Source organism: Salvelinus alpinus, chromosome 15 (assembly GCF_045679555.1).
Source record: "Salvelinus alpinus chromosome 15, SLU_Salpinus.1, whole genome shotgun sequence".
NCBI classification, from domain to species: Eukaryota; Metazoa; Chordata; class Actinopteri; order Salmoniformes; family Salmonidae; genus Salvelinus; species Salvelinus alpinus.
This window is the reverse complement of record NC_092100.1, coordinates 1864978-1891264: the sequence shown is the minus strand read 5'-3', so window position 1 is coordinate 1891264 and position 26287 is coordinate 1864978. Positions and strand designations below refer to the sequence as shown.

General features: G+C 41.5%; 1 protein-coding gene across 2 annotated transcripts in view; it reads right to left on the bottom strand.

Annotated features, from left to right (window-relative positions):
• The window catches only part of LOC139539374 (cyclin-dependent kinase-like 5), a 166772-nt gene that overhangs the window by 23239 nt on the left and 117246 nt on the right, over positions 1 to 26287 (bottom strand). Inside the window, exons 15-16 of one of the 2 annotated variants that reach the window (XM_071342247.1) lie at positions 22030 to 22135; positions 20511 to 20555 (exon numbers count right to left, since the gene is read on the bottom strand). In XM_071342247.1, the coding sequence (XP_071198348.1) occupies positions 20511 to 20555; positions 22030 to 22135 (151 nt within the window). The remainder of the gene's footprint in view (positions 1 to 20510; positions 20556 to 22029; positions 22136 to 26287) is intronic. The other variant, XM_071342248.1, reaches the window with a different exon arrangement.

Genomic DNA, 26287 nt, shown 5'->3' with positions numbered 1-26287 from the left:
CTACAAGGTGTGGGTTGGACTGTAATAGTCCCTAAATAGTTACCATTATGCTACAAGGTGTAGGTTGGACTGTAATAGTCCCTAAATAGTTACCATTATGCTACAAGGTGTGGGTTGGACTGTAATAGTCCCTAAATAGTTACCATTATGCTACAAGGTGTGGGTTGGACTGTAATAGTCCCTAAACAGTTACCATTATGCTACAAGGTGTGGGTTGGACTGTAATAGTCCCTAAATAGTTACCATTATGCTACAAGGTGTGGGTTGGACTGTAATAGTCCCTAAATAGTTACCATTATGCTACAAGGTGTGGGTTGGACTGTAATAGTCCCTAAATAGTTACCATTATGCTACAAGGTGTGGGTTGGACTGTAATAGTCCCTAAATAGTTACCATTATGCTACAAGGTGTGGGTTGGACTGTAATAGTCCCTAAATAGTTACCATTATGCTACAAGGTGTGGGTTGGACTGTAATAGTCCCTAAATAGTTACCATTATGCTACAAGGTGTGGGTTGGACTGTAATAGTCCCTAAATAGTTACCATTATGCTACAAGGTGTGGGTTGGACTGTAATAGCCCCTAAATAGTTACCATTATGCTACAAGGTGTGGGTTGGACTGTAATAGGCCCTAAATAGTTACCATTATGCTACAAGGTGTGGGTTGGACTGTAATAGGCCCTAAATAGTTACCATTATGCTACAAGGTGTGGGTTGGACTGTAATAGTCCCTAAATAGTTACCATTATGCTACAAGGTGTGGGTTGGACTGTAATAGATCCTAAATAGTTACCATTATGCTACAAGGTGTAGGTTGGACTGTAATAGTCCCTAAATAGTTACCATTATGCTACAAGGTGTGGGTTGGACTGTAATAGTCCCTAAACAGTTACCATTATGCTACAAGGTGTGGGTTGGACTGTAATAGTCCCTAAATAGTTACCATTATGCTACAAGGTGTGGGTTGGACTGTAATAGTCCCTAAATAGTTACCATTATGCTACAAGGTGTGGGTTGGACTGTAATAGTCCCTAAATAGTTACCATTATGCTACAAGGTGTGGGTTGGACTGTAATAGTCCCTAAATAGTTACCATTATGCTACAAGGTGTGGGTTGGACTGTAATAGTCCCTAAATAGTTACCATTATGCTACAAGGTGTGGGTTGGACTGTAATAGTCCCTAAATAGTTACCATTATGCGACAAGGTGTGGGTTGGACTGTAATAGTCCCTAAATAGTTACCATTATGCTACAAGGTGTGGGTTGGACTGTAATAGCCCCTAAATAGTTACCATTATGCTACAAGGTGTGGGTTGGACTGTAATAGTCCCTAAATAGTTACCATTATGCTACAAGGTGTAGGTTGGACTGTAATAGTCCCTAAATAGTTACCATTATGCTACAAGGTGTAGGTTGGACTGTAATAGTCCCTAAATAGTTACCATTATGCTACAAGGTGTGGGTTGGACTGTAATAGTCCCTAAATAGTTACCATTATGCTACAAGGTGTGGGTTGGACTGTAATAGTCCCTAAATAGTTACCATTATGCTACAAGGTGTGGGTTGGACTGTAATAGTACCTAAATAGTTACCATTATGCTACAAGGTGTGGGTTGGACTGTAATAGTCCCTAAATAGTTACCATTATGCTACAAGGTGTAGGTTGGACTGTAATAGTCCCTAAATAGTTACCATTATGCTACAAGGTGTGGGTTGGACTGTAATAGTCCCTAAATAGTTACCATTATGCTACAAGGTGTGGGTTGGACTGTAATAGTCCCTAAATAGTTACCATTATGCTACAAGGTGTAGGTTGGACTGTAATAGTCCCTAAATAGTTACCATTATGCTACAAGGTGTGGGTTGGACTGTAATAGTCCCTAAATAGTTACCATTATGCTACAAGGAGTGGGTTGGACTGTAATAGTCCCTAAATAGTTACCATTATGCTACAAGGTGTGGGTTGGACTGTAATAGTCCGTAAATAGTTACCATTATGCTACAAGGTGTGGATTGGACTGTAATAGTCCCTAAATAGTTACCATTATGCTACAAGGTGTGGGTTGGACTGTAATAGTCCCTAAATAGTTACCATTATGCTACAAGGTGTGGGTTGGACTGTAATAGTCCCTAAATAGTTACCATTATGCTACAAGGTGTAGGTTGGACTGTAATAGTCCTTAAATAGTTACCATTATGCTACAAGGTGTGGGTTGGACTGTAATAGTCCCTAAATAGTTACCACTATGCTACAAGGTGTGGGTTGGACTGTAATAGTCCCTAAATAGTTACCATTATGCTACAAGGTGTGGGTTGGACTGTAATAGGCCCTAAATAGTTACCATTATGCTACAAGGTGTGGGTTGGACTGTAATAGGCCCTAAATAGTTACCATTATGCTACAAGGTGTGGGTTGGACTGTAATAGTCCCTAAATAGTTACCATTATGCTACAAGGTGTAGGTTGGACTGTAATAGTCCCTAAATAGTTACCATTATGCTACAAGGTGTGGGTTGGACTGTAATAGTCCCTAAATAGTTACCATTATGCTACAAGGTGTGGGTTGGACTGTAATAGTCCCTAAATAGTTACCATTATGCTACAAGGTGTAGGTTGGACTGTAATAGTCCCTAAATAGTTACCATTATGCTACAAGGTGTAGGTTGGACTGTAATAGTCCCTAAATAGTTACCATTATGCTACAAGGTGTGGGTTGGACTGTAATAGTCCCTAAATAGTTACCATTATGCTACAAGGTGTGGGTTGGACTGTAATAGTCCCTAAATAGTTACCATTATGCTACAAGGTGTGGGTTGGACTGTAATAGTACCTAAATAGTTACCATTATGCTACAAGGTGTGGGTTGGACTGTAATAGTCCCTAAATAGTTACCATTATGCTACAAGGTGTGGGTTGGACTGTAATAGTCCCTAAATAGTTACCATTATGCTACAAGGTGTAGGTTGGACTGTAATAGTCCCTAAATAGTTACCATTATGCTACAAGGTGTGGGTTGGACTGTAATAGGCTCTAAATAGTTACCATTATGCTACAAGGTGTGGGTTGGACTGTAATAGTCCCTAAATAGTTACCATTATGCTATAAGGTGTGGGTTGGACTGTAATAGTCCCTAAATAGTTACCATTATGCTACAAGGTGTGGGTTGGACTGTAATAGGCCCTAAATAGTTACCATTATGCTACAAGGTGTGGGTTGGACTGTAATAGGCCCTAAATAGTTACCATTATGCTACAAGGTGTGGGTTGGACTGTAATAGGCCCTAAATAGTTACCATTATGCTACAAGGTGTGGGTTGGACTGTAATAGGCCCTAAATAGTTACCATTATGCTACAAGGTGTGGGTTGGACTGTAATAGGCCCTAAATAGTTACCATTATGCTACAAGGTGTGGGTTGGACTGTAATAGTCCCTAAATAGTTACCATTATGCTACAAGGTGTAGGTTGGACTGTAATAGTCCCTAAATAGTTACCATTATGCTACAAGGTGTGGGTTGGACTGTAATAGTCCCTAAATAGTTACCATTATGCTACAAGGTGTAGGTTGGACTGTAATAGTCCCTAAATAGTTACCATTATGCTACAAGGTGTGGGTTGGACTGTAATAGTCCCTAAACAGTTACCATTATGCTACAAGGTGTGGGTTGGACTGTAATAGTCCCTAAATAGTTACCATTATGCTACAAGGTGTGGGTTGGACTGTAATAGTCCCTAAATAGTTACCATTATGCTACAAGGTGTGGGTTGGACTGTAATAGTCCCTAAATAGTTACCATTATGCTACAAGGTGTAGGTTGGACTGTAATAGTCCCTAAATAGTTACCATTATGCTACAAGGTGTGGGTTGGACTGTAATAGTCCCTAAATAGTTACCATTATGCTACAAGGTGTAGGTTGGACTGTAATAGTCCCTAAATAGTTACCATTATGCTACAAGGTGTGGGTTGGACTGTAATAGTCCCTAAACAGTTACCATTATGCTACAAGGTGTGGGTTGGACTGTAATAGTCCCTAAATAGTTACCATTATGCTACAAGGTGTGGGTTGGACTGTAATAGTCCCTAAATAGTTACCATTATGCTACAAGGTGTGGGTTGGACTGTAATAGTCCCTAAATAGTTACCACTATGCTACAAGGTGTGGGTTGGACTGTAATAGTCCCTAAATAGTTACCATTATGCTACAAGGTGTGGGTTGGACTGTAATAGGCCCTAAATAGTTACCATTATGCTACAAGGTGTGGGTTGGACTGTAATAGGCCCTAAATAGTTACCATTATGCTACAAGGTGTGGGTTGGACTGTAATAGTCCCTAAATAGTTACCATTATGCTACAAGGTGTGGGTTGGACTGTAATAGTCCCTAAATAGTTACCATTATGCTACAAGGTGTAGGTTGGACTGTAATAGTCCTTAAATAGTTACCATTATGCTACAAGGTGTGGGTTGGACTGTAATAGTCCCTAAATAGTTACCACTATGCTACAAGGTGTGGGTTGGACTGTAATAGTCCCTAAATAGTTACCATTATGCTACAAGGTGTGGGTTGGACTGTAATAGGCCCTAAATAGTTACCATTATGCTACAAGGTGTGGGTTGGACTGTAATAGGCCCTAAATAGTTACCATTATGCTACAAGGTGTGGGTTGGACTGTAATAGTCCCTAAATAGTTACCATTATGCTACAAGGTGTAGGTTGGACTGTAATAGTCCCTAAATAGTTACCATTATGCTACAAGGTGTGGGTTGGACTGTAATAGTCCCTAAATAGTTACCATTATGCTACAAGGTGTAGGTTGGACTGTAATAGTCCCTAAATAGTTACCATTATGCTACAAGGTGTGGGTTGGACTGTAATAGTCCCTAAACAGTTACCATTATGCTACAAGGTGTGGGTTGGACTGTAATAGTCCCTAAATAGTTACCATTATGCTACAAGGTGTGGGTTGGACTGTAATAGTCCCTAAATAGTTACCATTATGCTACAAGGTGTGGGTTGGACTGTAATAGTCCCTAAATAGTTACCATTATGCTACAAGGTGTGGGTTGGACTGTAATAGTCCCTAAATAGTTACCATTATGCTACAAGGTGTGGGTTGGACTGTAATAGTCCCTAAATAGTTACCATTATGCTACAAGGTGTGGGTTGGACTGTAATAGTCCCTAAATAGTTACCATTATGCTACAAGGTGTGGGTTGGACTGTAATAGTCCCTAAATAGTTACCATTATGCTACAAGGTGTGGGTTGGACTGTAATAGCCCCTAAATAGTTACCATTATGCTACAAGGTGTGGGTTGGACTGTAATAGGCCCTAAATAGTTACCATTATGCTACAAGGTGTGGGTTGGACTGTAATAGGCCCTAAATAGTTACCATTATGCTACAAGGTGTGGGTTGGACTGTAATAGTCCCTAAATAGTTACCATTATGCTACAAGGTGTGGGTTGGACTGTAATAGTCCCTACATAGTTACCATTATGCTACAAGGTGTGGGTTGGACTGTAATAGTCCCTAAATAGTTACCATTATGCTACAAGGTGTGGGTTGGACTGTAATAGTCCCTAAATAGTTACCATTATGCTACAAGGTGTGGGTTGGACTGTAATAGTCCCTAAATAGTTACCATTATGCTACAAGGTGTGGGTTGGACTGTAATAGTCCCTAAATAGTTACCATTATGATACAAGGTGTAGGTTGGACTGTAATAGTCCTTAAATAGTTACCATTATGATACAAGGTGTGGGTTGGACTGTAATAGTCCCTAAATAGTTACCATTATGCTACAAGGTGTGGGTTGGACTGTAATAGTCCCTAAATAGTTACCATTATGATACAAGGTGTAGGTTGGACTGTAATAGTCCTTAAATAGTTACCATTATGATACAAGGTGTGGGTTGGACTGTAATAGTCCCTAAATAGTTACCATTATGCTACAAGGTGTGGGTTGGACTGTAATAGTCCCTAAATAGTTACCATTATGCTACAAGGTGTGGGTTGGACTGTAATAGTACCTAAATAGTTACCATTATGCTACAAGGTGTGGGTTGGACTGTAATAGTCCCTAAATAGTTACCATTATGCTACAAGGTGTGGGTTGGACTGTAATAGTCCCTAAATAGTTACCATTATGCTACAAGGTGTAGGTTGGACTGTAATAGTCCCTAAATAGTTACCATTATGCTACAAGGTGTAGGTTGGACTGTAATAGTCCCTAAATAGTTACCATTATGCTACAAGGTGTGGGTTGGACTGTAATAGTCCCTAAATAGTTACCATTATGCTACAAGGTGTGGGTTGGACTGTAATAGTCCCTAAATAGTTACCATTATGCTACAAGGTGTGGGTTGGACTGTAATAGTACCTAAATAGTTACCATTATGCTACAAGGTGTGGGTTGGACTGTAATAGTCCCTAAATAGTTACCATTATGCTACAAGGTGTGGGTTGGACTGTAATAGTCCCTAAATAGTTACCATTATGCTACAAGGTGTAGGTTGGACTGTAATAGTCCCTAAATAGTTACCATTATGCTACAAGGTGTGGGTTGGACTGTAATAGGCTCTAAATAGTTACCATTATGCTACAAGGTGTGGGTTGGACTGTAATAGTCCCTAAATAGTTACCATTATGCTATAAGGTGTGGGTTGGACTGTAATAGTCCCTAAATAGTTACCATTATGCTACAAGGTGTGGGTTGGACTGTAATAGGCCCTAAATAGTTACCATTATGCTACAAGGTGTGGGTTGGACTGTAATAGGCCCTAAATAGTTACCATTATGCTACAAGGTGTGGGTTGGACTGTAATAGGCCCTAAATAGTTACCATTATGCTACAAGGTGTGGGTTGGACTGTAATAGGCCCTAAATAGTTACCATTATGCTACAAGGTGTGGGTTGGACTGTAATAGGCCCTAAATAGTTACCATTATGCTACAAGGTGTGGGTTGGACTGTAATAGTCCCTAAATAGTTACCATTATGCTACAAGGTGTAGGTTGGACTGTAATAGTCCCTAAATAGTTACCATTATGCTACAAGGTGTGGGTTGGACTGTAATAGTCCCTAAATAGTTACCATTATGCTACAAGGTGTAGGTTGGACTGTAATAGTCCCTAAATAGTTACCATTATGCTACAAGGTGTGGGTTGGACTGTAATAGTCCCTAAACAGTTACCATTATGCTACAAGGTGTGGGTTGGACTGTAATAGTCCCTAAATAGTTACCATTATGCTACAAGGTGTGGGTTGGACTGTAATAGTCCCTAAATAGTTACCATTATGCTACAAGGTGTGGGTTGGACTGTAATAGTCCCTAAATAGTTACCATTATGCTACAAGGTGTGGGTTGGACTGTAATAGTCCCTAAATAGTTACCATTATGCTACAAGGTGTGGGTTGGACTGTAATAGTACCTAAATAGTTACCATTATGCTACAAGGTGTGGGTTGGACTGTAATAGTCCCTAAATAGTTACCATTATGCTACAAGGTGTGGGTTGGACTGTAATAGTCCCTAAATAGTTACCATTATGCTACAAGGTGTGGGTTGGACTGTAATAGTCCCTAAATAGTTACCATTATGCTACAAGGTGTGGGTTGGACTGTAATAGTCCCTAAATAGTTACCATTATGCTACAAGGTGTGGGTTGGACTGTAATAGTCCCTAAATAGTTACCATTATGCTACAAGGTGTGGGTTGGACTGTAATAGTACCTAAATAGTTACCATTATGCTACAAGGTGTGGGTTGGACTGTAATAGTCCCTAAATAGTTACCATTATGCTACAAGGTGTAGGTTGGACTGTAATAGTCCCTAAATAGTTACCATTATGCTACAAGGTGTGGGTTGGACTGTAATAGTCCCTAAATAGTTACCATTATGCTACAAGGTGTGGGTTGGACTGTAATAGTCCCTAAATAGTTACCATTATGCTACAAGGTGTAGGTTGGACTGTAATAGTCCCTAAATAGTTACCATTATGCTACAAGGTGTGGGTTGGACTGTAATAGTCCCTAAATAGTTACCATTATGCTACAAGGTGTGGGTTGGACTGTAATAGTCCCTAAATAGTTACCATTATGCTACAAGGTGTGGGTTGGACTGTAATAGTCCGTAAATAGTTACCATTATGCTACAAGGTGTGGATTGGACTGTAATAGTCCCTAAATAGTTACCATTATGCTACAAGGTGTGGGTTGGACTGTAATAGTCCCTAAATAGTTACCATTATGCTACAAGGTGTGGGTTGGACTGTAATAGTCCCTAAATAGTTACCATTATGCTACAAGGTGTAGGTTGGACTGTAATAGTCCTTAAATAGTTACCATTATGCTACAAGGTGTGGGTTGGACTGTAATAGTCCCTAAATAGTTACCACTATGCTACAAGGTGTGGGTTGGACTGTAATAGTCCCTAAATAGTTACCATTATGCTACAAGGTGTGGGTTGGACTGTAATAGGCCCTAAATAGTTACCATTATGCTACAAGGTGTGGGTTGGACTGTAATAGGCCCTAAATAGTTACCATTATGCTACAAGGTGTGGGTTGGACTGTAATAGTCCCTAAATAGTTACCATTATGCTACAAGGTGTAGGTTGGACTGTAATAGTCCCTAAATAGTTACCATTATGCTACAAGGTGTGGGTTGGACTGTAATAGTCCCTAAATAGTTACCATTATGCTACAAGGTGTAGGTTGGACTGTAATAGTCCCTAAATAGTTACCATTATGCTACAAGGTGTGGGTTGGACTGTAATAGTCCCTAAACAGTTACCATTATGCTACAAGGTGTGGGTTGGACTGTAATAGTCCCTAAATAGTTACCATTATGCTACAAGGTGTGGGTTGGACTGTAATAGTCCCTAAATAGTTACCATTATGCTACAAGGTGTGGGTTGGACTGTAATAGTCCCTAAATAGTTACCATTATGCTACAAGGTGTGGGTTGGACTGTAATAGTCCCTAAATAGTTACCATTATGCTACAAGGTGTGGGTTGGACTGTAATAGTCCCTAAATAGTTACCATTATGCTACAAGGTGTGGGTTGGACTGTAATAGTCCCTAAATAGTTACCATTATGCTACAAGGTGTGGGTTGGACTGTAATAGTCCCTAAATAGTTACCATTATGCTACAAGGTGTGGGTTGGACTGTAATAGCCCCTAAATAGTTACCATTATGCTACAAGGTGTGGGTTGGACTGTAATAGGCCCTAAATAGTTACCATTATGCTACAAGGTGTGGGTTGGACTGTAATAGGCCCTAAATAGTTACCATTATGCTACAAGGTGTGGGTTGGACTGTAATAGTCCCTAAATAGTTACCATTATGCTACAAGGTGTGGGTTGGACTGTAATAGTCCCTACATAGTTACCATTATGCTACAAGGTGTGGGTTGGACTGTAATAGTCCCTAAATAGTTACCATTATGCTACAAGGTGTGGGTTGGACTGTAATAGTCCCTAAATAGTTACCATTATGCTACAAGGTGTGGGTTGGACTGTAATAGTCCCTAAATAGTTACCATTATGCTACAAGGTGTGGGTTGGACTGTAATAGTCCCTAAATAGTTACCATTATGATACAAGGTGTAGGTTGGACTGTAATAGTCCTTAAATAGTTACCATTATGATACAAGGTGTGGGTTGGACTGTAATAGTCCCTAAATAGTTACCATTATGCTACAAGGTGTGGGTTGGACTGTAATAGTCCCTAAATAGTTACCATTATGATACAAGGTGTAGGTTGGACTGTAATAGTCCTTAAATAGTTACCATTATGATACAAGGTGTGGGTTGGACTGTAATAGTCCCTAAATAGTTACCATTATGCTACAAGGTGTGGGTTGGACTGTAATAGTCCCTAAATAGTTACCATTATGCTACAAGGTGTGGGTTGGACTGTAATAGTACCTAAATAGTTACCATTATGCTACAAGGTGTGGGTTGGACTGTAATAGTCCCTAAATAGTTACCATTATGCTACAAGGTGTGGGTTGGACTGTAATAGTCCCTAAATAGTTACCATTATGCTACAAGGTGTAGGTTGGACTGTAATAGTCCCTAAATAGTTACCATTATGCTACAAGGTGTAGGTTGGACTGTAATAGTCCCTAAATAGTTACCATTATGCTACAAGGTGTGGGTTGGACTGTAATAGTCCCTAAATAGTTACCATTATGCTACAAGGTGTGGGTTGGACTGTAATAGTCCCTAAATAGTTACCATTATGCTACAAGGTGTGGGTTGGACTGTAATAGTACCTAAATAGTTACCATTATGCTACAAGGTGTGGGTTGGACTGTAATAGTCCCTAAATAGTTACCATTATGCTACAAGGTGTGGGTTGGACTGTAATAGTCCCTAAATAGTTACCATTATGCTACAAGGTGTAGGTTGGACTGTAATAGTCCCTAAATAGTTACCATTATGCTACAAGGTGTGGGTTGGACTGTAATAGGCTCTAAATAGTTACCATTATGCTACAAGGTGTGGGTTGGACTGTAATAGTCCCTAAATAGTTACCATTATGCTATAAGGTGTGGGTTGGACTGTAATAGTCCCTAAATAGTTACCATTATGCTACAAGGTGTGGGTTGGACTGTAATAGGCCCTAAATAGTTACCATTATGCTACAAGGTGTGGGTTGGACTGTAATAGGCCCTAAATAGTTACCATTATGCTACAAGGTGTGGGTTGGACTGTAATAGGCCCTAAATAGTTACCATTATGCTACAAGGTGTGGGTTGGACTGTAATAGGCCCTAAATAGTTACCATTATGCTACAAGGTGTGGGTTGGACTGTAATAGGCCCTAAATAGTTACCATTATGCTACAAGGTGTGGGTTGGACTGTAATAGTCCCTAAATAGTTACCATTATGCTACAAGGTGTAGGTTGGACTGTAATAGTCCCTAAATAGTTACCATTATGCTACAAGGTGTGGGTTGGACTGTAATAGTCCCTAAATAGTTACCATTATGCTACAAGGTGTAGGTTGGACTGTAATAGTCCCTAAATAGTTACCATTATGCTACAAGGTGTGGGTTGGACTGTAATAGTCCCTAAACAGTTACCATTATGCTACAAGGTGTGGGTTGGACTGTAATAGTCCCTAAATAGTTACCATTATGCTACAAGGTGTGGGTTGGACTGTAATAGTCCCTAAATAGTTACCATTATGCTACAAGGTGTGGGTTGGACTGTAATAGTCCCTAAATAGTTACCATTATGCTACAAGGTGTGGGTTGGACTGTAATAGTCCCTAAATAGTTACCATTATGCTACAAGGTGTGGGTTGGACTGTAATAGTACCTAAATAGTTACCATTATGCTACAAGGTGTGGGTTGGACTGTAATAGTCCCTAAATAGTTACCATTATGCTACAAGGTGTGGGTTGGACTGTAATAGTCCCTAAATAGTTACCATTATGCTACAAGGTGTGGGTTGGACTGTAATAGTCCCTAAATAGTTACCATTATGCTACAAGGTGTGGGTTGGACTGTAATAGTCCCTAAATAGTTACCATTATGCTACAAGGTGTGGGTTGGACTGTAATAGTCCCTAAATAGTTACCATTATGCTACAAGGTGTGGGTTGGACTGTAATAGCCCCTAAATAGTTACCATTATGCTACAAGGTGTGGGTTGGACTGTAATAGGCCCTAAATAGTTACCATTATGCTACAAGGTGTGGGTTGGACTGTAATAGGCCCTAAATAGTTACCATTATGCTACAAGGTGTGGGTTGGACTGTAATAGTCCCTAAATAGTTACCATTATGCTACAAGGTGTGGGTTGGACTGTAATAGTCCCTACATAGTTACCATTATGCTACAAGGTGTGGGTTGGACTGTAATAGTCCCTAAATAGTTACCATTATGCTACAAGGTGTGGGTTGGACTGTAATAGTCCCTAAATAGTTACCATTATGCTACAAGGTGTGGGTTGGACTGTAATAGTCCCTAAATAGTTACCATTATGCTACAAGGTGTGGGTTGGACTGTAATAGTCCCTAAATAGTTACCATTATGATACAAGGTGTAGGTTGGACTGTAATAGTCCTTAAATAGTTACCATTATGATACAAGGTGTGGGTTGGACTGTAATAGTCCCTAAATAGTTACCATTATGCTACAAGGTGTGGGTTGGACTGTAATAGTCCCTAAATAGTTACCATTATGATACAAGGTGTAGGTTGGACTGTAATAGTCCTTAAATAGTTACCATTATGATACAAGGTGTGGGTTGGACTGTAATAGTCCCTAAATAGTTACCATTATGCTACAAGGTGTGGGTTGGACTGTAATAGTCCCTAAATAGTTACCATTATGCTACAAGGTGTGGGTTGGACTGTAATAGTACCTAAATAGTTACCATTATGCTACAAGGTGTGGGTTGGACTGTAATAGTCCCTAAATAGTTACCATTATGCTACAAGGTGTGGGTTGGACTGTAATAGTCCCTAAATAGTTACCATTATGCTACAAGGTGTAGGTTGGACTGTAATAGTCCCTAAATAGTTACCATTATGCTACAAGGTGTAGGTTGGACTGTAATAGTCCCTAAATAGTTACCATTATGCTACAAGGTGTGGGTTGGACTGTAATAGTCCCTAAATAGTTACCATTATGCTACAAGGTGTGGGTTGGACTGTAATAGTCCCTAAATAGTTACCATTATGCTACAAGGTGTGGGTTGGACTGTAATAGTACCTAAATAGTTACCATTATGCTACAAGGTGTGGGTTGGACTGTAATAGTCCCTAAATAGTTACCATTATGCTACAAGGTGTGGGTTGGACTGTAATAGTCCCTAAATAGTTACCATTATGCTACAAGGTGTAGGTTGGACTGTAATAGTCCCTAAATAGTTACCATTATGCTACAAGGTGTGGGTTGGACTGTAATAGGCTCTAAATAGTTACCATTATGCTACAAGGTGTGGGTTGGACTGTAATAGTCCCTAAATAGTTACCATTATGCTATAAGGTGTGGGTTGGACTGTAATAGTCCCTAAATAGTTACCATTATGCTACAAGGTGTGGGTTGGACTGTAATAGGCCCTAAATAGTTACCATTATGCTACAAGATGTGGGTTGGACTGTAATAGGCCCTAAATAGTTACCATTATGCTACAAGGTGTGGGTTGGACTGTAATAGGCCCTAAATAGTTACCATTATGCTACAAGGTGTGGGTTGGACTGTAATAGGCCCTAAATAGTTACCATTATGCTACAAGGTGTGGGTTGGACTGTAATAGGCCCTAAATAGTTACCATTATGCTACAAGGTGTGGGTTGGACTGTAATAGGCCCTAAATAGTTACCATTATGCTACAAGGTGTGGGTTGGACTGTAATAGGCCCTAAATAGTTACCATTATGCTACAAGGTGTGGGTTGGACTGTAATAGTCCCTAAATAGTTACCAATATGCTACAAGGTGTGGGTTGGACTGTAATAGTCCCTAAATAGTTACCATTATGCTACAAGGTGTGGGTTGGACTGTAATAGCCCCTAAATAGTTACCATTATGCTACAAGGTGTGGGTTGGACTGTAATAGTCCCTAAATAGTTACCATTATGATACAAGGTGTAGGTTGGACTGTAATAGTCCTTAAATAGTTACCATTATGATACAAGGTGTGGGTTGGACTGTAATAGTCCCTAAATAGTTACCATTATGCTACAAGGTGTGGGTTGGACTGTAATAGTCCCTAAATAGTTACCATTATGATACAAGGTGTAGGTTGGACTGTAATAGTCCTTAAATAGTTACCATTATGATACAAGGTGTGGGTTGGACTGTAATAGTCCCTAAATAGTTACCATTATGCTACAAGGTGTGGGTTGGACTGTAATAGTCCCTAAATAGTTACCATTATGCTACAAGGTGTGGGTTGGACTGTAATAGTACCTAAATAGTTACCATTATGCTACAAGGTGTGGGTTGGACTGTAATAGTCCCTAAATAGTTACCATTATGCTACAAGGTGTGGGTTGGACTGTAATAGTCCCTAAATAGTTACCATTATGCTACAAGGTGTAGGTTGGACTGTAATAGTCCCTAAATAGTTACCATTATGCTACAAGGTGTAGGTTGGACTGTAATAGTCCCTAAATAGTTACCATTATGCTACAAGGTGTGGGTTGGACTGTAATAGTCCCTAAATAGTTACCATTATGCTACAAGGTGTGGGTTGGACTGTAATAGTCCCTAAATAGTTACCATTATGCTACAAGGTGTGGGTTGGACTGTAATAGTACCTAAATAGTTACCATTATGCTACAAGGTGTGGGTTGGACTGTAATAGTCCCTAAATAGTTACCATTATGCTACAAGGTGTGGGTTGGACTGTAATAGTCCCTAAATAGTTACCATTATGCTACAAGGTGTAGGTTGGACTGTAATAGTCCCTAAATAGTTACCATTATGCTACAAGGTGTAGGTTGGACTGTAATAGTCCCTAAATAGTTACCATTATGCTACAAGGTGTGGGTTGGACTGTAATAGTCCCTAAATAGTTACCATTATGCTACAAGGTGTGGGTTGGACTGTAATAGGCTCTAAATAGTTACCATTATGCTACAAGGTGTGGGTTGGACTGTAATAGTCCCTAAATAGTTACCATTATGCTATAAGGTGTGGGTTGGACTGTAATAGTCCCTAAATAGTTACCATTATGCTACAAGGTGTGGGTTGGACTGTAATAGGCCCTAAATAGTTACCATTATGCTACAAGGTGTGGGTTGGACTGTAATAGGCCCTAAATAGTTACCATTATGCTACAAGGTGTGGGTTGGACTGTAATAGGCCCTAAATAGTTACCATTATGCTACAAGGTGTGGGTTGGACTGTAATAGGCCCTAAATAGTTACCATTATGCTACAAGATGTGGGTTGGACTGTAATAGGCCCTAAATAGTTACCATTATGCTACAAGGTGTGGGTTGGACTGTAATAGGCCCTAAATAGTTACCATTATGCTACAAGGTGTGGGTTGGACTGTAATAGGCCCTAAATAGTTACCATTATGCTACAAGGTGTGGGTTGGACTGTAATAGTCCCTAAATAGTTACCAATATGCTACAAGGTGTGGGTTGGACTGTAATAGTCCCTAAATAGTTACCATTATGCTACAAGGTGTGGGTTGGACTGTAATAGCCCCTAAATAGTTACCATTATGCTACAAGGTGTGGGTTGGACTGTAATAGTCCCTAAATAGTTACCATTATGCTACAAGGTGTGGGTTGGACTGTAATAGTCCCTAAATAGTTACCATTATGCTACAAGGTGTGGGTTGGACTGTAATAGTCCCTAAATAGTTACCATTATGCTACAAGGTGTGGGTTGGACTGTAATAGTCCCTAAATAGTTACCATTATGCTACAAGGTGTGGGTTGGACTGTAATAGCCCCTAAATAGTTACCATTATGCTACAAGGTGTGGGTTGGACTGTAATAGCCCCTAAATAGTTACCATTATGCTACAAGGTGTGGGTTGGACTGTAATAGTCCCTAAATAGTTACCATTATGCTATAAGGTGTGGGTTGGACTGTAATAGTCCCTAAATAGTTACCATTATGCTACAAGGTGTGGGTTGGACTGTAATAGTCCCTAAATAGTTACCATTATGCTACAAGGTGTGGGTTGGACTGTAATAGGCCCTAAATAGTTACCATTATGCTACAAGGTGTGGGTTGGACTGTAATAGTCCCTAAATAGTTACCATTATGCTACAAGGTGTAGGTTGGACTGTAATAGTCCCTAAATAGTTACCATTATGCTACAAGGTGTGGGTTGGACTGTAATAGTCCCTAAATAGTTACCATTATGCTACAAGGTGTAGGTTGGACTGTAATAGTCCCTAAACAGTTACCATTATGCTACAAGGTGTGGGTTGGACTGTAATAGTCCCTAAACAGTTACCATTATGCTACAAGGTGTGGGTTGGACTGTAATAGTCCCTAAACAGTTACCATTATGCTACAAGGTGTGGGTTGGACTGTAATAGTACCTAAATAGTTACCATTATGCTACAAGGTGTGGGTTGGACTGTAATAGTCCCTAAATAGTTACCATTATGCTACAAGGTGTGGGTTGGACTGTAATAGTCCCTAAACAGTTACCATTATGCTACAAGGTGTGGGTTGGACTGTAATAGTCCCTAAACAGTTACCATTATGCTACAAGGTGTGGGTTGGACTGTAATAGTACCTAAATAGTTACCATTATGCTACAAGGTGTGGGTTGGACTGTAATAGTCCCTAAATAGTTACCATTATGCTACAAGGTGTGGGTTGGACTGTAATAGTCCCTAAATAGTTACCATTATGCTACAAGGTGTAGGTTGGACTGTAATAGTCCCTAAATAGTTACCATTATGCTACAAGGTGTAGGTTGGACTGTAATAGTCCCTAAATAGTTACCATTATGCTACAAGGTGTGGGTTGGACTGTAATAGTCCCTAAATAGTTACCATTATGCTACAAGGTGTGGGTTGGACTGTAATAGGCTCTAAATAGTTACCATTATGCTACAAGGTGTGGGTTGGACTGTAATAGTCCCTAAATAGTTACCATTATGCTATAAGGTGTGGGTTGGACTGTAATAGTCCCTAAATAGTTACCATTATGCTACAAGGTGTGGGTTGGACTGTAATAGGCCCTAAATAGTTACCATTATGCTACAAGGTGTGGGTTGGACTGTAATAGGCCCTAAATAGTTACCATTATGCTACAAGGTGTGGGTTGGACTGTAATAGGCCCTAAATAGTTACCATTATGCTACAAGGTGTGGGTTGGACTGTAATAGGCCCTAAATAGTTACCATTATGCTACAAGGTGTGGGTTGGACTGTAATAGGCCCTAAATAGTTACCATTATGCTACAAGGTGTGGGTTGGACTGTAATAGGCCCTAAATAGTTACCATTATGCTACAAGGTGTGGGTTGGACTGTAATAGGCCCTAAATAGTTACCATTATGCTACAAGGTGTGGGTTGGACTGTAATAGTCCCTAAATAGTTACCAATATGCTACAAGGTGTGGGTTGGACTGTAATAGTCCCTAAATAGTTACCATTATGCTACAAGGTGTGGGTTGGACTGTAATAGTCCCTAAATAGTTACCATTATGCTACAAGGTGTGGGTTGGACTGTAATAGTCCCTAAATAGTTACCATTATGCTACAAGGTGTGGGTTGGACTGTAATAGTCCCTAAATAGTTACCATTATGCTACAAGGTGTGGGTTGGACTGTAATAGTCCCTAAATAGTTACCATTATGCTACAAGGTGTGGGTTGGACTGTAATAGTCCCTAAATAGTTACCATTATGCTACAAGGTGTGGGTTGGACTGTAATAGTCCCTAAATAGTTACCATTATGCTACAAGGTGTGGGTTGGACTGTAATAGCCCCTAAATAGTTACCATTATGCTACAAGGTGTGGGTTGGACTGTAATAGCCCCTAAATAGTTACCATTATGCTACAAGGTGTGGGTTGGACTGTAATAGTCCCTAAATAGTTACCATTATGCTATAAGGTGTGGGTTGGACTGTAATAGTCCCTAAATAGTTACCATTATGCTACAAGGTGTGGGTTGGACTGTAATAGTCCCTAAATAGTTACCATTATGCTACAAGGTGTGGGTTGGACTGTAATAGTCCCTAAATAGTTACCATTATGCTACAAGGTGTGGGTTGGACTGTAATAGTCCCTCAATAGTTACCATTATGCTACAAGGTGTAGGTTGGACTGTAATAGTCCCTAAACAGTTACCATTATGCTACAAGGTGTGGGTTGGACTGTAATAGTCCCTAAACAGTTACCATTATGCTACAAGGTGTGGGTTGGACTGTAATAGTCCCTAAACAGTTACCATTATGCTACAAGGTGTGGGTTGGACTGTAATAGTCCCTAAATAGTTACCATTATGCTACAAGGTGTGGGTTGGACTGTAATAGTCCCTAAATAGTTACCATTATGCTACAAGGTGTGGGTTGGACTGTAATAGTCCCTAAATAGTTACCATTATGCTACAAGGTGTGGGTTGGACTGTAATAGTCCCTAAATAGTTACCATTATGCTACAAGGTGTGGGTTGGACTGTAATAGTCCCTAAATAGTTACCATTATGCTACAAGGTGTGGGTTGGACTGTAATAGTCCCTAAATAGTTACCATTATGCTACAAGGTGTGGGTTGGACTGTAATAGGCCCTAAATAGTTACCATTATGCTACAAGGTGTGGGTTGGACTAATAGTCCCTAAATAGTTACCATTATGCTACAAGGTGTGGGTTGGACTGTAATAGGCCCTAAATAGTTACCATTATGCTACAAGGTGTGGGTTGGACTGTAATAGGCCCTAAATAGTTACCATTATGCTACAAGGTGTGGGTTGGACTGTAATAGTCCCTAAATAGTTACCATTATGCTACAAGGTGTGGGTTGGACTGTAATAGTCCCTAAATAGTTACCATTATGCTACAAGGTGTGGGTTGGACTGTAATAGTCCCTAAATAGTTACCATTATGCCACAAGGTGTGGGTTGGACTGTAATAGTCCCTAAATAGTTACCATTATGCCACAAGGTGTGGGTTGGACTGTAATAGTCCCTAAATAGTTACCATTATGCTACAAGGTGTAGGTTGGACTGTAATAGTCCCTAAATAGTTACCATTATGCTACAAGGTGTGGGTTGGACTGTAATAGTCCCTAAATAGTTACCATTATGCTACAAGGTGTGGGTTGGACTGTAATAGTCCCTAAATAGTTACCATTATGCTACAAGGTGTGGGTTGGACTGTAATAGTCCCTAAATAGTTACCATTATGCTACAAGGTGTGGGTTGGACTGTAATAGTCCCTAAATAGTTACCATTATGCTACAAGGTGTGGGTTGGACTGTAATAGTCCCTAAATAGTTACCATTATGCTACAAGGTGTGGGTTGGACTGTAATAGTCCCTAAATAGTTACCATTATGCTACAAGGTGTGGGTTGGACTGTAATAGCCCCTAAATAGTTACCATTATGCTATAAGGTGTGGGTTGGACTTGGGTACAGCGGGGGGATATTCTGGGGTACAGCAGGGGGGATATTTGGCATACAATAGGGAGGATAATCTGGGGTAGAGCAGAGGGGATATTCTGGGGTACAGCAGGGAGGATATTCTGGGGTACAGCAGGAGCGATATTCTGGGGTACAGCAGGGAGGATATTCTGGGGTACAGCAGGAAGGATATTCTGGGGTACAGCAAGGAGGATATTCTGGGGTACAGCAGGGAGGATATTCTGGGGTACAGCAGGGAGGATATTCTGGGGTACAGCAGGGAGGATATTCTGGGGTACAGCAGGGAGGATATTCTGGGGTACAGCGGGGGGATATTCTGGGGTACAGCAGGGAGGATATTCTGGGGTACAGCAGGGGGGATATTCTGGGGTACAGCAGGGAGGATATTCTGGGGTACAGCAGGAGGGATATTCTGGGGTACAGCAGGGAGGATATTCTGGGGTACAGCAGGAGGGATATTCTGGGGTACAGCAGGGAGGATATTCTGGGGTACAGCAGAGAGGAGATTTATGAGGTACAGCAGAGGGGATATTCTGGGGTAGACCAGAGGGGATATTCTGGGGTACAGCAGAGGGGATATTCTGGGGTACAGCAGAGGAGATATTCTGGGGTACAGCAGAGAGGAGATTTATGAGGTACAGCAGAGGGGATAATATGGGGTACAGCAGGGGGGATATTCTGGGGTACAGCAGAGGAGATTTATGAGGTACAGCAGAGGGGATATTCTGGGGTAGACCAGAGGGGATATTCTGGGGTACAGCAGGGGGGATATTCTGGGGTAGACCAGAGGGGATATTCTGGGGTACAGCAGGGGGGATATTCTGGGGTAGACCAGGGAAGATATTCTGGGGTACAGCAGGGGGGGTATTCTGGGGTAGACCAGAGGGGATATTCTGGGGTACAGCAGGGGGGGTATTCTGGGGTACAGCAGGGGGGATATTCTGGGGTACAGCAGAGAGGATAATGTGCACCTTCAAGATTTCCAGTTCTTAACCATGCAAGACTATCCCGCCGCCCCCTCACCCTTCCCTCCCTCACCCCGACATCTCCGCATGCTGTCAGCTGCCTGCCTGTACAGCTGGAGTCACAGGTGACAACCGAATCAGAATCCCGTAGACCCACAGAATGAGGACAGGAAAGGTAAACTACCCAACAACAGATCCATGAAGTGACTGAAATAACCTTTTCTGAAGGGCCCTGTCTGGTCAGATTGTCCTGGTCTGGATAGAAACATTTTGATAGAGAGGATTCAATCCATGTGACCGTAACACCATATTATAAATCACCTTTACAGTGAATTGTGTTGGTTCCATTTTGTTTGAACGCTCCAAATAGGGCTCTCATGATGACATCATGACCAAAGTAGCATGTGTCTAGCTATGTGATTAAAGTGCACTATAAGAGTACACTAGGTCTACATACTAACCTCCTGATGACGTCCTGGTTGAGCGTTTGATGGATCTGGTTGGTTCTAGTTTCATAAGGATCATAATGATTAGAGACCAGAGGAGATGAATTAGAGTTGATTCATGATGTTAATGTCAGCATGCGGTGATGACAGTGGTTCCATGGGGTTAGACTAGTACTGTAGAGAGGAGATACACCATGGGAGAAGAGACAACAGGTAGCACCATCACTGAGGAGCTGTGCTTTATGTTATTATTTGAGTTACAGAGGGGGGAAATGCATTTCTTCATGACGGGAGTCCTTCTGTCTGGGAGGAAAGATGGGCAACAACAACATATACTGTATGAGGTGTCTTTGTCATGGTAACATACAAGATATGGAAGGAAGCAGAGGCCAAAGAAGGAAACACTGAGATATATAGTATAACTTAAGCTTTATGTAGAGATACTGCACATACGTAAAGACACATACAGTACCAGTCAAAAGTTTGGACACACCTACTCGTTCAAGGGTTTTTCTTTATTTTTACAATTTTCTTCATTGTAAAATAATAGAGAAGACATCAAAACTATGAAATAACACATATGGAATCATGTAGTAACCAAAAAAGTGTTAAATAAATCTAAATATATTTTAGATTTTAGATTCTTCAAAGTAGCCAACCTTTGCGTTGATGACAGCTTTGCAAACTCTTGGCATTCTCTTCACCTGGAATGCTTTTCCAACAGTCTTGAAGAAGTTCCCACATGACTCTGTGGTCCAACTCATCCCAAACCATCTCAATTGGGTTGAGGTTGAGTGATTATGGAGGCCAGGTCATCTGATGCAGCACTCCATCACTCTCCTTTTTGGTCAAATAGCCCTTACACAGTTGGGTCATTGTCCTGTTGAAAAACAAATGATAGTCCCACTAAGCCCAAACCAGATGGGATGGCATATCGCTGCAGAAACTTTCAAAGATCTTGACATTTTCCAGATTGACTGACCTTTATGTCTTAAAGTAATGATGGACTGTCGTTTCTCTTTGCTTATTTGAGCTGTTCTTGCCATAATATGGACTTGGTCTTTTACCAAATAGGGCTATCTTCTGTATACCACCCCTACCTTGTCACAACACAACTGATTGGCTCAAACGCATTAAGAAGTAAAGAAGTTCCAGGCCACACCTGTAAATTGAAATGCATTCCAGGTGACTACCTCATGAAGCTGGTTGAGAGAATGCCAAGTGTGTGCAAAGATGTCATCAAGGCAAAGGGTGGCAACATTGAAGAATCTCAAATATATTTATTTATTTAACACTTTTTTGGTTACGACATGATTCCATATGTGTGATTTCATAGTTTTGATGTCTTCACTATTATTTTACGATATAGAAAATAGTAAAAATAAAGAAACCCTGGAATGAGAAGGTGCGTCCAAACTTTTGACTGGTACTGTACATATGTATGACATATTAAGTAGTACATTGACAACACACTAGACTGTTAACTCCAGAGGGTATGGCAGACCATAACATTACAGAAGAGAACAACACCCACCGTTTGGGACTTCTTCTTCTTCTTCTTTATTGCTCTGAAGAAGCCCTGCTTCTCCTTTTCTTTGGTCGGCTCTGATTGGTTCATCACCACCATCTCTGGGCGCATCCTATTGATGGAGAGAACACAATACAGCTGGAAGGACTCTAATGAAGGGACAGTCCCAGCTGTACTGTAACAGGACGGACAGGAGGACTCTAATGAAGGGACAGTCCCAGCTGTACTGTACTGTAACAGGATGGAAAGGAGGACTCTAATGAAGGGACAGTCCAAGCTGTACTGTAACTGGACAGAAAGGAGGACTCTAATGAAGGGACAGTCCAAGCTGTAATGTAACTGGACAGACTTGAGGACTAATGAAGGAACAGTCCAAGCTGTACTGTAACTGGACAGAAAGGAGGACTCTAATGAAGGAACAGTCCAAGCTGTAATGTAACTGGACAGACTTGAGGACTAATGAAGGAACAGTCCAAGCTGTACTGTACTGTAACAGGACGGACAGGAGGACTCTAATGAAGGGACAGTCCCAGCTGTACTGTAACTGGACAGAAAGGAGGACTATAATGAAGGGACAGTCCCAGCTGTACTGTAACTGGACAGAAAGGAGGACTATAATGAAGGGACAGTCCCAGCTGTACTGTAACTGGACAGAAAGGAGGACTATAATGAAGGGACAGTCCAAGCTGTACTATAACTGGACAGAAAGGAGGACTCTAATGAAGGGACAGTCCAAGCTGTACTATAACTGGACAGAAAGGAGGACTCTAATGAAGGGACAGTCCAAGCTGTACTGTAACTGGACAGAAAGGAGGACTCTAATGAAGGAACAGACCTAGCTGTACTATAACTGGACAGAAAGGAGGACTCTAATGAAGGGACAGTCCAAGCTGTACTGTAACTGGACAGAAAGGAGGACTCTAATGAAGGAACAGTCCAAGCTGTACTAAAACTGGACAGAAAGGAGTACTCTAATGAAGGAACAGTCCAAGCTGTACTGTACTGTAACAGGACGGACAGGAGGACTCTAATGAAGGAACAGTCCAAGCTGTAATGTAACTGTACAGACTTGAGGACTAATGAAGGAACAGTCCAAGCTGTAATGTAACTGGACAGACTTGAGGACTAATGAAGGAACAGTCCAAGCTGTACTGTAACTGGACAGAAAGGAGGACTCTAATGAAGGGACAGTCCAAGCTGTAATGTAACTGGACAGACTTGAGGACTAATGAAGGAACAGTCCAAGCTGTAATGTAACAGGACGGACAGGAGGACTCTAATGAAGGAACAGTCCAAGCTGTACTGTACTGTAACTGGACAGAAAGGAGGACTCTAATGAAGGGACAGTCCCAGCTGTACTGTAACTGGACAGACTTGAGGACTAATGAAGGAACAGTCCAAGCTGTACTGTAACTGGACAGAAAGGAGGACTATAATGAAGGGACAGTCCCAGCTGTACTGTAACTGGACAGACTTGAGGACTAATGAAGGAACAGTCCAAGCTGTACTGTAACTGGACAGAAAGGAGGACTATAATGAAGGGACAGTCCCAGCTGTACTGTAACTGGACAGAAAGGAGGACTATAATGAAGGGACAGTCCCAGCTGTACTGTACTGTAACTGGACAGAAAGGAGGACTATAATGAAGGGACAGTCCCAGCTGTACTGTAACTGGACAGACTTGAGGACTAATGAAGGAACAGTCCAAGCTGTACTGTAACTGGACAGAAAGGAGGACTATAATGAAGGGACAGTCCCAGCTGTACTGTAACTGGACAGAAAGGAGGACTATAATGAAGGAACAGTCCCAGCTGTACTGTACTGTAACTGGACAGAAAGGAGGACTATAATGAAGGAACAGTCCAAGCTGTACTATAACTGGACAGAAAGGAGGACTCTAATGAAGGAACAGTCCAAGCTGTACTGTAACAGGACGGACAGGAGGACTAATGAAGGAACAGTCCAAGCTGTACTGTAACTGGACAGACTTGAGGACTATAATGAAGGGACAGTCCAAGCTGTAATGTAACTGGACAGACTTGAGGACTAATGAAGGAACAGTCCAAGCTGTACTGTAACTGGACAGAAAGGAGGACTATAATGAAGGGACAGTCCCAGCTGTACTGTAACTGGACAGAAAGGAGGACTATAATGAAGGGACAGTCCCAGCTGTAATGTAACAGGACGGACAGGAGGACTCTAATGAAGGAACAGTCCAAGCTGTACTGTAACTGGACAGAAAGGAGGACTCTAATGAAGGAACAGTCCCAGCTGTACTGTAACTGGACAGACTTGAGGACTAATGAAGGAACAGTCCAAGCTGTACTGTAACTGGACAGAAAGGAGGACTATAATGAAGGGACAGTCCCAGCTGTACTGTAACTGGACAGAAAGGAGGACTATAATGAAGGGACAGTCCCAGCTGTAATGTAACAGGACGGACAGGAGGACTCTAATGAAGGAACAGTCCAAACTGTACTGTAACTGGACAGAAAGGAGGACTCTAATGAAGGAACAGTCCAAGCTGTACTGTACTGTAACTGGACGGACAGGAGGACTCTAATGAAGGAACAGTCCAAGCTGTACTGTAACTGGACAGAAAGGAGGACTCTAATGAAGGGACAGTCCAAGCTGTACTAAAACTGGACAGAAAGGAGGACTCTAATGAAGGGACAGTCCAAGCTGTACTATAACTGGACAGAAAGGAGGACTCTAATGAAGGGACAGTCCAAAGTGTACTAAAACTGGACAGAAAGGAGGACTCTAATGAAGGAACAGTCCAAGCTGTACTGTAACTGGACAGAAAGGAGGACTCTAATGAAGGAACAGTCCCAGCTGTACTGTAACTGGACAGACTTGAGGACTAATGAAGGAACAGTCCAAGCTGTACTGTAACTGGACAGAAAGGAGGACTATAATGAAGGGACAGTCCCAGCTGTACTGTAACTGGACAGAAAGGAGGACTATAATGAAGGGACAGTCCCAGCTGTAATGTAACAGGACGGACAGGAGGACTCTAATGAAGGAACAGTCCAAGCTGTACTGTAACTGGACAGAAAGGAGGACTCTACTGAAGGAACAGTCCAAGCTGTACTGTACTGTAACTGGACAGAAAGGAGGACTCTAATGAAGGGACAGTCCAAGCTGTACTAAAACTGGACAGAAAGGAGGACTCTAATGAAGGGACAGTCCAAGCTGTACTATAACTGGACAGAAAGGAGGACTCTAATGAAGGGACAGTCCAAGCTGTACTATAACTGGACAGAAAGGGGGACTCTAATGAAGGAACAGTCCCAGCTGTACTGTAACTGGACAGACTTGAGGACTAATGAAGGAACAGTCCAAGCTGTACTGTAACTGGACAGAAAGGAGGACTATAATGAAGGGACAGTCCCAGCTGTAATGTAACAGGACGGACAGGAGGACTCTAATGAAGGAACAGTCCAAGCTGTACTGTAACTGGACAGAAAGGAGGACTCTAATGAAGGAACAGTCCAAGCTGTACTGTACTGTAACTGGACGGACAGGAGGACTCTAATGAAGGAACAGTCCAAGCTGTACTGTAACTGGACAGAAAGGAGGACTCTAATGAAGGGACAGTCCAAGCTGTACTAAAACTGGACAGAAAGGAGGACTCTAATGAAGGGACAGTCCAAGCTGTACTGTAACTGGACAGAAAGGGGGACTCTAATGAAGGAACAGTCCAAGCTGTACTGTACTGTAACAGGACGGACAGGAGGACTCTAATGAAGGAACAGTCCAAGCTGTACTGTACTGTAACAGGACGGACAGGAGGACTCTAATGAAGGAACAGTCCAAGCTGTACTGTAACTGGACGGACAGGAGGACTCTAATGAAGGAACAGTCCAAGCTGTACTGTAACTGGACAGAAAGGGGGACTCTAATCAAGGAACAGTCCAAGCTGTAATGTAACAGGACGGACAGGAGGACTCTAATGAAGGAACAGTCAAAGCTGTACTGTACTGTAACAGGACGGACAGGAGGACTCTAATGAAGGGACAGTCCAAGCTGTACTGTAACTGGACAGAAAGGAGGACTCTAATGAAGGAACAGTCCAAGCTGTACTGTAACTGGACGGACAGGAGGACTCTAATGAAGGAACAGTCCAAGCTGTAATGTAACTGTACAGACTTGAGGACTCTAATGAAGGAACAGTCCAAGCTGTAATGTAACTGGACAGACTTGAGGACTAATGAAGGAACAGTCCAAGCTGTAATGTAACTGGACAGACTTGAGGACTAAT